This window comes from Onychostoma macrolepis, chromosome 19, assembly GCF_012432095.1.
Source record: "Onychostoma macrolepis isolate SWU-2019 chromosome 19, ASM1243209v1, whole genome shotgun sequence".
Lineage (NCBI taxonomy): Eukaryota > Metazoa > Chordata > Actinopteri > Cypriniformes > Cyprinidae > Onychostoma > Onychostoma macrolepis.
In genome coordinates, this window is record NC_081173.1 from 25,325,493 (window position 1) to 25,338,648 (window position 13,156).

At 32.8% G+C, this 13,156-nt stretch overlaps 1 protein-coding gene across 2 annotated transcripts in view; it reads left to right on the top strand.

The window, feature by feature from the left end:
- The window catches only part of trappc9 (trafficking protein particle complex subunit 9), a 224,263-nt gene that overhangs the window by 2,474 nt on the left and 208,633 nt on the right, over nucleotides 1-13,156 (top strand). Inside the window, exons 3-8 of one of the 2 annotated variants that reach the window (XM_058753279.1) lie at nucleotides 3,945-4,090; nucleotides 4,932-5,057; nucleotides 7,149-7,175; nucleotides 8,206-8,327; nucleotides 10,728-10,853; nucleotides 10,932-11,148. In XM_058753279.1, coding sequence (XP_058609262.1) covers nucleotides 3,945-4,090; nucleotides 4,932-5,057; nucleotides 7,149-7,175; nucleotides 8,206-8,327; nucleotides 10,728-10,853; nucleotides 10,932-11,148 — 764 coding nt within the window. The remainder of the gene's footprint in view (nucleotides 1-3,944; nucleotides 4,091-4,931; nucleotides 5,058-7,148; nucleotides 7,176-8,205; nucleotides 8,328-10,727; nucleotides 10,854-10,931; nucleotides 11,149-13,156) is intronic. The other variant, XM_058753280.1, reaches the window with a different exon arrangement.

The following is a 13,156-nucleotide window of genomic DNA, read 5'->3' on the forward strand; positions in this document are numbered from 1 at the left end:
TAAATTTATTTGTAGCATTTATACTGACTATACTGTTTTATTTTTTGTTATTTTTATTTAGACAATGGATTTACAAACTTTTTGTCAGCCGAAACCCTTTGACCTAAAATATTTACTTGAAGTTTCACCAGAGATTTTATATATTTATATATAAAATCTCAATAATAAAATATTTTAATTTGTGTTTTTAAGCGTGTTATTTTGAATTTATTTAACTTTTTATAGTAATAATTTAACAATAAAATAACATATTTATATATCATTCATGTGGCCAGTAACCAACATCACATTCAACTAAACAAATAAAATAATATATATATTTTTTAATGTTTTATAGATATTGTGTATATGTATATATGTATGTGTGTGTGTATGTATGTATGTATATACACACACACATTTATTTATATATTTTTATATTTTAGCGTACAATAAAATGTTTATATATTTATAGTATAGTCCAATAAATGAATAGATAAAATTATAATGTAGTCCAATAAATAAATAGATATAATTATAATACAGTCCAATAAATTAATAGATAAAACAATAAAAACAAATTATGCATTTTATACTGTTATAACTTTGTTTTATTTTGAATTTATTTATTTTAAATTTTTATGATTTGAGAAGTTATTTGCTTTTTTACAAGTCACAAACCTTCTGCAGTTCATCTGCAGATCATAATTCATCTTAAATTAAGTCTGAATTGATTGTGGTAAATACTGAATGCCCAGGAGTCCCACAATATGATGGTTTTGTAGGTCAACCGTGCATGATCTTCTATCCTGTTTCATGAGTTTTGCCATTTGTTTTTCATGGTTGTTGTTTTTCTTCCCTTCTCTTGTTTTGCCTTGTTTTATTTGTCTTTCTTCTTTTCTTTCATACTGTCCTGTGAGTTTATTATTGGGTGTGAAAAGGTGAGCCGGTTTAGTTAATTCTTACCTGATCAGCCTCTTCCTCTCCCCATCAGTGACACAGTGGTTGGACCTCGATTCTCTTGTGTCTCAGTTTAGAGTAGAAAGGTCAAACTTTTTCAGATGAAAGTCAATGTGCAGGAACGGAAAAAGATTTTTGAAACTTTGTGTCCTCAAGTTGTCTTTGAGTAAATTTTTTTAAAGGTGAAGTATGTAATTTTTTTTCTTTTGAGCTGCCTGCCTGAATAAACCAGTGGAAAACTTCCTGTTTGCTCGACTAATGGTAGATTTTTACTGTTTTGCAGTTCTGTTTGGCTATGCATAAATGACATACTTCACCTTTATGGTGAGAATATTTTGAATCCGTGTTGGAAATATGGGAACGATTCTTTGGGTTCTGGTGCCTGAAAGGGTCAAGTGTTTACTCAAGCATACTGTATTTCTTATTCACTATCTCTGTCTGTTTTAACTGTAGAAATGCATGGATGTCATTCAGTAATTCATGAGTGATTGCTCGCAAAGCTTTATGCTCATCTCATCTATGGTCACAGCATGAATTTGAATATCATGACATCCATGTGTCTATAGAAAACACTCTCTGAGTTTAGTTGTGAAGTTCTTGATCGGCAATTAAATATAGATTATAAATATAGATTATATTTTTATAAAGATTATATTTATTTATATAAAAGCAATGCTATATTAATTCTATTGTTAAATATGTTTTTGTTTTTAATGCATATAGTAATATAAAAAGTATTGATTTATTTTTTATCAAGTTTGAGTTTTATATCTTAACTAAGTTTGAGGTCTATAATGTAGGTTTCAACTAATTGATTATTTATTAAAATAATAATCTCAGTAATTATATATATATATATATATATACAGGTGCATCTCAATTAATTAGAATATCGTGAAAAGTTAATTTCAAAAGTTAAACTTTCATATATTTTAGATTCATTACATGTAAAGTAAAACATTTCAAAACATTTGTTTGTTTTAATTTTGATTATTAGAGCTTACAGCTCATGAAAGTAAAAAAAAAACAAGTTTCTCAAAATATTAGAATATTTACATTTGAGTCTCATTAAATGACCATCCCTACAGTATAAATTCTGGGTATCTCTTGTTCTTTGAAGACATAATAATGGGGAAGACTGCTGACTTGGAAATGGTCCAGAAGACAATCATTGACGCCCTCCACAAATAGGGTAAGTCACAGAAGGTCATTACTGAAAGGGGTGGCTGTTCACCGAGTGCTGTATCAAAGCATATTAAATGCAAGTTGACTGGAAGGAAGAAATTGGGTAGGAAAAGGTACACAAGCAACAGGGATTCAGACACTTGGGAGAGCTTCACAAGGAGTGAACTGAAGCTGGAGTCAGTGCATCTAGAGTCACCAAACTCAGATGTCTTCAGGAAAAGGGCTACCAAGCCAATTCTGAAACAGAAACAACGTCAGAAGCGTCTTACCTGGGCTAAGGAGAAAAATAACTGAATTGTTGCTCAGTGGTCCAAAGTCAAAATTAAATTTTGCATTTCATTTGGAAATCAAGGTCTGGAGTCTGGATGAAGACTGGAGAGGCACAGAATCCAAACTGCTTGAAGTCCAGTGTGAAGTTTCTGAAGTCAGTGATGATTTGGGGTCTGCTGGTGTTGGTCCATTGTGTTTTATCAAGTCCAAAGTCAATGCAGCCGTCTACCAGGAGATTTTGGACCACTTTATGCTTCCATCTGCTGACAAGCTTTATGGAGATGGTGATTTCCTTTTCCAGCAGGACTTTAGCACCTGCCCACACTGCCAAAACCACTTTCTAGTGGTTTACTGACCATGATATTACTGTGCTTGATTGGCCAGCCAACTCGCCTGACCTGAACCCCATATGGAATCTATGTGATATTTTCAAGAGAAAGATGAGAAACAGTCGATCCAACGATACAGACTGTGCCACAGGCTGATCGCTTCCATGCCACACCTCACTGATGCTGTAATTTGTGCTAAAGGAGCCCCGACCAAGTATTGAGTGCATAAATCAACATACTTTAAAGAACTTGAACTTTTCTGTTGGAAATCCTTTTTTGATTGATCTTAGGAAATATTCTAATATTTTGAGATACTGGATTTTTGACTTTCATAAACTGTAAGCTCTAATCATCAAAATTAAAACAAACTTTTGAAATGTTTTACTTTACATGTGGCGAATCTAGAATATATGAAAGTTTCACTGTTTGAAATAAGTTACAAAAAATTATGAACTTTTTCACGATATTCTAATTTTTTGAGATGCACCTGTGTATGTTTGTATATATGTGTTATGTATATTAATATTATTACTTTTATACACAAGTAAATAAATGAATTTTTTCTATGTTTCTCTCTCTCTCTCTCTCTCTCTCTCTCTCTCTCTCTCTCTATATATATATATATATAAAATGAAGCATTTATGTTTACTGATACATCCTCTCTATGCAAAAGTGTAAACTTATAAAAGTAAAGATGAAGAATATTCTTCTGTTCTGTCTGGCTCTCACTTGAATAACACTTGACCCTCTTGCACACTATCTATAGGGGTCCTTCCACCAGAGTTTTACCTCCTCATGTTTATAAAATAGAAATCCCTCATTTTAAAAGAATTGACTTAGTTTTTTCATCCCCATGGAATTGACATCAAGTTGGATTATGTCCACTTTAGTTATGTCCCCCCCTCCCCCCCTCCTCCCAGTTTTGCCTGTGCATCCCCTTCCTTCTGCATCAGTATCTTCACCTCCAGCTTCCCTCTCTCTGTCTGTAAATCCTGGGCTACGGCAGAAGACCAAGCTTGATGCAAAACCACATCAGCATATTTGTGTTCCATATAAGGAGAGCCAAATGAGACGACATTGATCCACCGCTGATAAAAATAACTTTAATTAAATATGGCTGACGTCACATGCACTTGGCTGCGAGCGCGTTTTGCATCGATTAAGCTCTGTGCGTAAACGCTGAATGTTTATCTGACGCCTGTTGCTGCTCCTCTGTCTCAGGCACTACAAGAAACGCTGTCAGGGTCGCATGAGGAAGCACGTTGGGGATCTATGTCTGCAGGCAGGCATGCTGCAGGACGCCCTCGTACATTATCACATGGCTGTAGAGCTCCTGCGGTCTGTCAATGACTTCCTGTGGCTGGGAGGTAAGATGGTGATTGATTGATAAATAATTCACAGATATGCTTTCACACCAAGTTAGTGTTATTTTAGTATCATTGCGATACTGCATACTACAATAGTTTTATTAATATTGTAAAATATATATATTATTTTTTTCATTTAAATTCAAGTTTTAGTAATTTTGTTGTTTTTATAAAATGTAGTTTTTGTAATATTGTAATTTATGAATATTTTATTTTATTTGAAATTATTACTATTAATTTATTTAGTTATTAAACTAAATAAATCAGAAATGGTTTTATATATATATATATATATATATATATGTATATATATATATATATATATATATATATATATATATATATATATATATATATATATATATATATATATATATATGTATATATATATATATATGTATAAGTATATAATTTTTTATATTTTTTATATTTTTGGTTTTCATTTTAAGTCTGAAGTTTTAGTATATTTTTGTACTTTTTTTTTTTTTAAACTACTTTTTATTTTATTTGAGTTATTTTAGAAAATGAAGTTAAAATAAAAGAAAATGAGATGTTAAAAACCTTTTTAAATTTGTATTTAATTTAAATTTTCAGTCAACAACTTTTAGTTCTTTTAGTTACATAATAATCCTGGTGTGATAAAATTACTTATATGCCAGTGCAAAATTATATCCATGTGCTGACAAGCTAACAAACCCAGTCAACTTTCATCACAATCTCCAACTGTTCAACTCCAAGCAACTGACATTTTCAGTCTTTGCCTAAATGCATCTTGCTTTAAAACCTGCATGGCAGATGTGAAGAATATTAAGAGAGAAATGGTTTGTGTGTTGTTCCTCAGCTGCTTTGGAGGGGTTGTGTTCTGCGTCTGTCATCTTTCATTACCCAGGAGGCACTGCGGGCAAGAGCGGAGCCCGCAAACCTGGCGTCTCCTCTGCTGCCGATGCTGGAAAGAGACACAGACCTGGTCAGTGCAGTCAGACACATCTATAACAACACTTTTTATCCAAACAAACAGTATCAAGATGATTTTCTTCATCATATTTTTGGTTTAATGGCTTGAGAGATTCTGGAGTTCATATTTAATTCTGTTGCAGATCTTCTGTATATCTTTGCTTTTTCCCCACACACATATATTCAAGAAAGAAATGTGAGGATCTCCTATGGAAACTGAAATAATGTTTTTATTTCCATCATGAATGAATGTGTAAATGAATAAACCAGTGAAAGAGTGGAATGTCTCTTAAATGATGTGTCTGCTCATGCTCCGATGTAGTTTATTGCTCTTTGATGTTTATTTCTTAAATGAAACAGCATTAGGAGTGAATCGTGAGTTTTTCTCCACTGACAGCAGCATAAGTGTTTAGTCTAAAGCAGACACATGATTATTGCTGATATATCTGTTATGCTGATCTAAAGCATAGAGGAATGTGAGATCATTCTAGAACAGAGCAACATAGTCAGTTTTCAATTGATCTATTTATTTTGTACAATTTATTATTTTCTTTCCATTTTTCCTTTCTGTTTTTAAACAAATAAATAATAAATCATATTCATTTGCTCATATTACCTATGTGTAAACCTGACAACACTGTAACATTGTATTTTAACTAAATAAGCATATCATTCATTTACATGTTTCATTTGCTAATTAATGCGCTGCGGTAGGGTTTTTTCTACAGATTGGCATCTACAGTAGTTCCAAAAAATATTTGCACACTTAAAATGAATTTTATATTGGTGCATAACAAATGATCAAATCAAATGGCATTTAATTTTTTAACAAATAGACACTTTCCAAGTAAAATATTTCACAACAATTATGTGTGTAATAAATTATAAAAATAGATGCTGTTCAAAATGAAGAACAAAAAGAGCTCTCACAGCATTTGTGCAGATGCAGTTTGGTTTGATATTTTAATATCTAATCCAGTGACATTCACATATGTGACCCTGGACCACAAAACCAGTCTTACGTCGCTGGGGTATATTTGTAGCAATAGCCAAAAATACATTGTAAGGGTATAAATGATTGATTTTTCTTTTATGCCAAAAATCATTAGTATATTAAGTAAAGATCATATTCCATGATATTTTGTAAATTTCCTACTGTAAATATATCAAAACGTCGTTTTTGATGAGTAATATGCATTGCTAAGAATTTATTTGGGCAACTTTAAAGGTGATTTTCTCAATATTTAGATTTTTTTGCACCCTCAGATTCCAGATTTTCAAATAGTTGTATCTCGGGCAAATATTGTCCGTTCCTTACAACTCATACATCAATGGAAAGCTTATTTATTCAGATTTCAGATCATGTACAAATCCCAGTTTCAAAAAATTGACACTTAAGACTGGTTTTGTGGTCCAGGGTCACATATTTTAAGTATGACAAAAAAAAAAGGAAAATAAAAATTAGCTGGAAATGTACTCATCCTCAGGCCATCAAAGATGTAGATAAATTTATTTGTTTATGGGAACAGATTTGGAGAAATTCAGCACTACATCACTTTGTGGACCAGTAAATTCACTCTGCAGTAAATGGGTGCCATCAGAATGGGAGTCCAAACAGCTGATAAAAACATAGCAATAATTCACAAGTAATCCACATGACTCTATTAATGTCTTGTGAAGCGAAAGCTGTGTGATAAGCAGGAAGTGATAGTTTGAAGTTAAAATGCCTTAATGATGGATTTGTTTCTTACAAACACACAGCTTTTCACCGTACAAGATGTTTTGTTAATATATTCTGAACTAAGAGAATGAATAATGTCTTTTTAAAGCGTGCATGCTTCCTCTGCGTCTGTTAATGGTCATTATTTAGAACGAGCCCATCATTTCTCAGTTCTGTTGCTTGTTTGCTCATCTCCACCGCTCTTACAGACAGCTTTATCACCATTCAGCAATGTCAGGATCATAACAGACCATTTTGTGCCCTGATATGTGCTGTACTAACACTGCTCACTGCTTGTGCCCAAGAGTGAACCAGGTTCTCTCTCTCTCTCTCTCTCTCTCTCTCTGTCTCTCCCTCTCTATTTGTTTATCTGTCCGTCTTCAGGCGCTCAAGAAGTTCTCATTGATCCAGGTACAGTATGTGTAGCTCAAGATATGGCTCTTGTTCCTGCCCGTTTGTGCACTTGTGACGTAGTTTTAGTTACTTTGTTTTGCTTGTGCATGCGTGCAGGTGTTTGGGTGGCCTTTTGTGTTTCTGATCTGACAGCAATGAAAAGATCTACAGTGATTTCAGTGCATGGATTTGAATCCTTTCTTTTGATTTCAGCTGGATTTCTAACACTTTTGCAATCATTAGATGGGATATTTGTGTTTTCTTATTGATTTTTGTAGTAGTTATTATGTTAATGACTGATTCAAACATCCATTATAAAAATCAGTAGAGCAGATAGGTTTATATTTTTGATGATGATTTATTAGTAATTAATGGGTTTGACATTACAGTGCGACTTTACAACATCTGCTATTTGCTGCCACTAGAGGTCAGTGTTTTGGTGTCATTTGTATTTCTTGAGAAAAATTGTTAAAGGTAAGAGATTAAATTTACATAAAGAAATGAGAAATCAATAATTTTATTACTGCGGTTGGCCAGGTAAAACCAACAGTTCTTGGCCCAAAATATAGATTTCCAAAGTGCAGTTTCTGAATAGTATTTATGAAAAGCCTTTCCAGGAGGTTATTAAAGTTTAATAAAAAATGATGCACTGATGAATCGTTCCCAATACGACCAGGGACATGGATTAATAAAGTAAATAGGGTAAATTTGTTCTCTTGTTTCGTTAATAAACATCCCGAGTGTGTAATTATTTTTCTCTTTCCTCTAAATATGTTTCTTGATGACTTTCATGTAATTCAAGAGATTGCTTGTCGAGTTCCTGGTCTTGCATCAGACAAATGAACTCCTTTGCAGCATCTTATATCTCAGAGCTGCATAATGCAAAAATCTTTAATATTATTGTGGACTTTAGGCTTTATAGCTTTTAAAAATAAGGTAATGTGTTACAGTGGCATGCAGAGTGCAGAATTGGCTTCTTTTTCTTCTTTGTTTTCTTAACTTTTCATGGTGCATTTATCGTGGTTGTTTCGCTTGTCTTCCTGTCCAGGTGCTCTGACGACCAATGGCATCAGTGCAGACACGAGCACTGAGATCGGCCGAGCCAAGAACTGCCTGAGTCAGGAGGACATCATCGAGAAATACAAGGAGGCCATCTCTTATTACGGCAAGGTAATTTCTTGCACACAAAGGATCTGCTCGAGATGATGTTCTCTGCTGTGGAGGATCAATTTTGTTTTCTGGAAGTTCTATCCATGTGTTATTTTAGTACCATTGAGATACTGTTATAGTTTTATTATTATTTAGAATCAGTTTTTAACTTTATATTTTCTGCTTTCATTTTAATTTCAGTTAAAGTATAGTACTTTTTGTTGTGTTTTCATCATTTTTAGTATTTTTTTATTTTTTTTAATGTCTATATAGTTTTATTAATAACTAATTAATTTATTTCAGTTTATTTTAGTAAATCAGGTTAAACTAAATTTAAGTTCAGTGTTGCAGTTATTTGATCTAAAAAAATACAGTTAAGACAGTAATATTGTGAAATGATATATAATATTGTTTTAAATTATTCTGAAATATAATTTATTCCTGTGATGCAAAACTGAATTTTCAGCATCATTACTCCAGTCTTCAGTGTCACATGATCCTTCAGAAATCATTCTAATATACTGATCTGCTGCCCAAGAAACATTTATTATTATTAGCAATTTTAAAAACAGTTGTGCTTCTTAATTCATTTTTAATGTAAATATTTTTGTCAGCATACTTGATTAATAGAAAGTTCAAAACAACAGCATTTATTTGAAGTGGAAGTATTTTATTAAAATATAAAGGTCTTTACTGTCAGTTATTAACAAACTGCAAAACAGAGTTTTAGCTTTAAAATCTGATTTAATGAGGCACATTTAAAGCACCTGTAAAACAGCCTTTGCGAACTCTTTTAATCATAAAAATGTAATTATTTATTGAACATGGATATCTGGCCTTTTTAAAAATAATAAGTCTACCAAAGTCTTGTATTATAGCAATTTTACTCCAGTTAAGTTTTAAGTCGCTTCGTGCATAACTGCGCTTTTTAACTGTGGTAAAACCACTTTAACATGCAGCTTCTCGTGGCTTATTGTTTTATTAAACACTCAAAGTTCTCTTTCATTATTCATCAACTCTCACTCTGAGATGGCAAACAGGGCTGGCTCGTTTTTAAGTAGGTGTTTTACCCACAATGCCTCTGCTGATGTGCATCTCACAGCAAGTAGCCCTTAGAGATGCTCTTATCTTTTTGCATGGTGCATTTTAAACTCACTGTTTCTCGTCTTGAGTGAGACTCATGAAAAGTAAAGTATTTGACCCCAGTCTTGTGAATGGAGCTGCTTATTCAGTCTCTGTTCCTTTCATACTGCTTATTTCTGCCACATCAGCTGTTCTGCCAGCAGCCAGCAGGGGACACTGCAGCCTTGTAAATTCATAGATTTGAACAGAGCACTTTGTGCCACTAACTATCCACTGCTGATTTTGATTTTCAAATATGATGACACATCCTGAACAGAGACATGTAAGAGATGGATGTACAGCGTTACCTTTCTCTGACCTGCAGATCTTTTCTTTAAATATAGTTCAGTGAGCTTCAGTATTGCAAGTTTTTGTCTTTATGGTCTCAGAGGCCAAATTTCACAATCTGAAATGATATTTTAACTTGTGAGTAAGCCAAAACATGTATAGCAGCATGATTGAAATAACTGGGGTCAGCATGATTTTTAACTAAAATTAAAACAAATAATTCCTGAATCCCTATTTGTTTGTGCCCTATTTATCTGTTGTGCAAATAAAATCTTATTGTATATAATTTTCTGAGCAATTTTTTTTAAACTAATATATTTTAGTCATTGCACTTCAGTATTGCAAGTTATTATAATCTTTATGGTCTCAGAGGGCAATTTTCACAATCTGAAATTATATGTTAACTTGTAAATAAGACAAAACACGTATAGCAGAATGATTGAAATATCGGCATGATGTGCCTTTATGGAAATACATTTTCAAAACCTTACTTATTATTGTATTAAAGTTATATTCTGATTTAATCGTGAACAAAACATTTTTTATTATTTAAGGTATTATTAAAAGTTTAAAAACTAAACTTAAATAATTAAAACAATTTAAAGTTTAAATAAAAATAAATTCAAATGAATTTTTTTTTGTAATTTTTAAATTTGATAATTGTTATAATTTATGGTCTCAGAGTGCAATTCTCACAATCTGTTGTTATGTTGTAACTTGTGAAAAAGCCAAAACATATGCGCAAAAACCCATTTAAATAAAATAATTAATGTATTTATGCATGTAAAATGTATTTATTTATTTATTTAAAAATGTATTTTTATTTTTATTTTTTTTAAATTAAGCTTGCATTTCTCAGATGGATATATGTGTAGGCCTGGCCATGATTAATTGCTTTAATTTATTTTTTATAATAATTTTTTTTATATAAATAATTAATGCACTAAATTAACAGTTTAAATTGACAGCTCATAACTCATAAAAATTAAAATCTTGTTGTCTGTCTTTCAGTATAAGAGTGCAGGAGTGATTGAGCTGGAGGCCTGTATTAAGGCTGTCAGAGTGTTGGCCATTCAGAAACGAGCCATGGAGGCTTCTGAATTCCTGCAGAACGCCGTTTACATCAATCTAGGCCAGGTGAGGGCTTGCAACAACAATCAGTTTTCAAAGCTGCTCAATTAGGAATGGTCTTTGAGCATTTGTCTATGTGTTCAGCTGTCAGAAGAGGAGAAGATCCAGCGTTACAGTGTGCTGTCAGAGCTCTACGAGCTCATCGGCTTCCACCGGAAATCAGCGTTCTTCAAACGCGTCGCAGCCATGCAGTGTGTGGCGCCCACCATCCCTGAACCGGGCTGGAAGGCCTGCTACAAACTCCTGCTGGAGACCCTGCCGGGATACAGCCTCTCTCTAGACCCCAAAGACTTCAGCAAAGGTAACACGAGATGTTTCTTCTGGCTGGTTAAGTTGTACTATTATAATGATTGTTTTTAAAGCTGTTAAGCCTAAATCTAGATGGGACTTTAACAAAAATGGTCATTCACAGTCATTGTTTGGTCGATTTTAATGATCGTTTGAAGGACAGGGTGTCTGAAGTACCACCAGCGGTAAACACTTTCTAACATTACTGAATGCACTGGCAGAGTTTGTTTGTTTTGTGGCATGTAAAGTGGCCTTGATTTTTATAGAAAGGTGTTATATAGTGAAATAAAAGTGTTTTATTAAACATTTTGTTTTTGTAACTGAATGCACCACATTGTAAAACCGTATACTTTTCTTCTTGGCCTTATTGTAGTTGATCTGATTGTTTATGTCTGGATAGACTGAAGAAAAGTGTGCTTGTCCAACAACCCAAGTACCGAAGCACTGTTATTTTAATATCATTTATTTACTACTACAGAATTTATTAATATTTTGAGTTCCCTATTGTCAGTTTTCATGTTAGGTTTAGTTTTCATCAGGTATCACTGCAAAAAATGCTTTTCTTACTTTAGATTTTTTGTCTTGTTTCCAGCCAAAATATCTAATTCTTAAATCAAGAAGGATTTTCTAGACAAGTAAAAATTATTGTCTTGTTTTCAGCAAAAACAAGTCAAAATATTTTGCTTGCTCGAAACAAGCAAAATAATCTGCCAATGTGGTAAGCAAAATAATCTTGTTTAATAAGATTATTTTGCTTACCCCATTGGCAGATTATTTTGCTTGTTTCACTTAATTTTCACTTGTTTTTGCTGAAAACAAGACAATAATTTTTACTTGTCTAGAAAATCCTTCTTGATTTAAGAATTTTTAGATATTTTGGCTGGAAACAAGACAAAAAATCTAAGTAAGAAAAGCATTTTTTGCAGTGTATATATATATTTTGTGTGTGTGTGTAATATAATGTAAAATATCTATAATGTAAAATATTTTTTATATGTATGTTTTAGAATTAAAGCCTTATTATCATGCATCTCATGATCACAACTTAAATTATTTTCAAATTTTTCCTGCCATTTTTAGAAGTCACAGTCTCATTAATATGCAGATAATATAATTGATCATAGGAACAGCCAGACTCCAAATTAAAAAGTAATGATTATATTCTCAATTTTATTTGTTTACATATTTATGATGTTTATATTTATGTGGTCCTATACTTAATTACAAATAGGCACTTTTTAATTGAGACTAATACTTTTTTCTGTGTCTAAATCATGACAAAATTACAAGAAAACTAGTTATCTCAATGATCAAAACAAAATGACTAATGTTTTATTCTGTCTACCCTGCTCTATTTGTATTATACAGGCATTTAAAAGCCCATATTGGTAAACCAGTAGTCTGGAGGAGTGAATAAGGTTGAGTATCTATTTTGCTTTTGGTTGAAAGGCATTATCCCCCTTCATGTCCTCCAGCCTATTTAAGGCAGACTCCTGTTGACGATAAACAAAGAAGTAATGTGCATGCGAGTCTGGAATAGAAATGCGGCCTGCGTGCATTATGATGCGAGTGATGTACGTGCTGATGTCTCAAGGTTTTTGAACCTGGATAATGACATCATCCCCCCCTCCCATGTTTGCTCTTTTAATTAGGTTAATGCTGTCGTTTTTTTAATAAATGCATGCTATTACTGTGTTTTATTTCATGGTTGTCCTCTTGACCCGTTTTACTGCTGTTTACTGGCGTCTTTCGCAATACAAGAGCAGAATATGAATAGTCTGAATTGCTCATTTTTCTTTAAATAACTCAGACTCATAAACGGCCTTTGGTTGATTTGTAATCTGCCCAGGTGGCGTTGAAGTAACCTTGTCCCTCTTTGTATGCTTACAGAACAGCGTTGTGGGTTTTGAAGGGCTCTTCTCAGGGGTGATATATATATTTCTTTCAGTCTTTGTGTTGGAAAACTGCCCAGACAGGAGATCTGACCCTGAGCTGTGATGTCAGACTTTGAGGTGCATCAC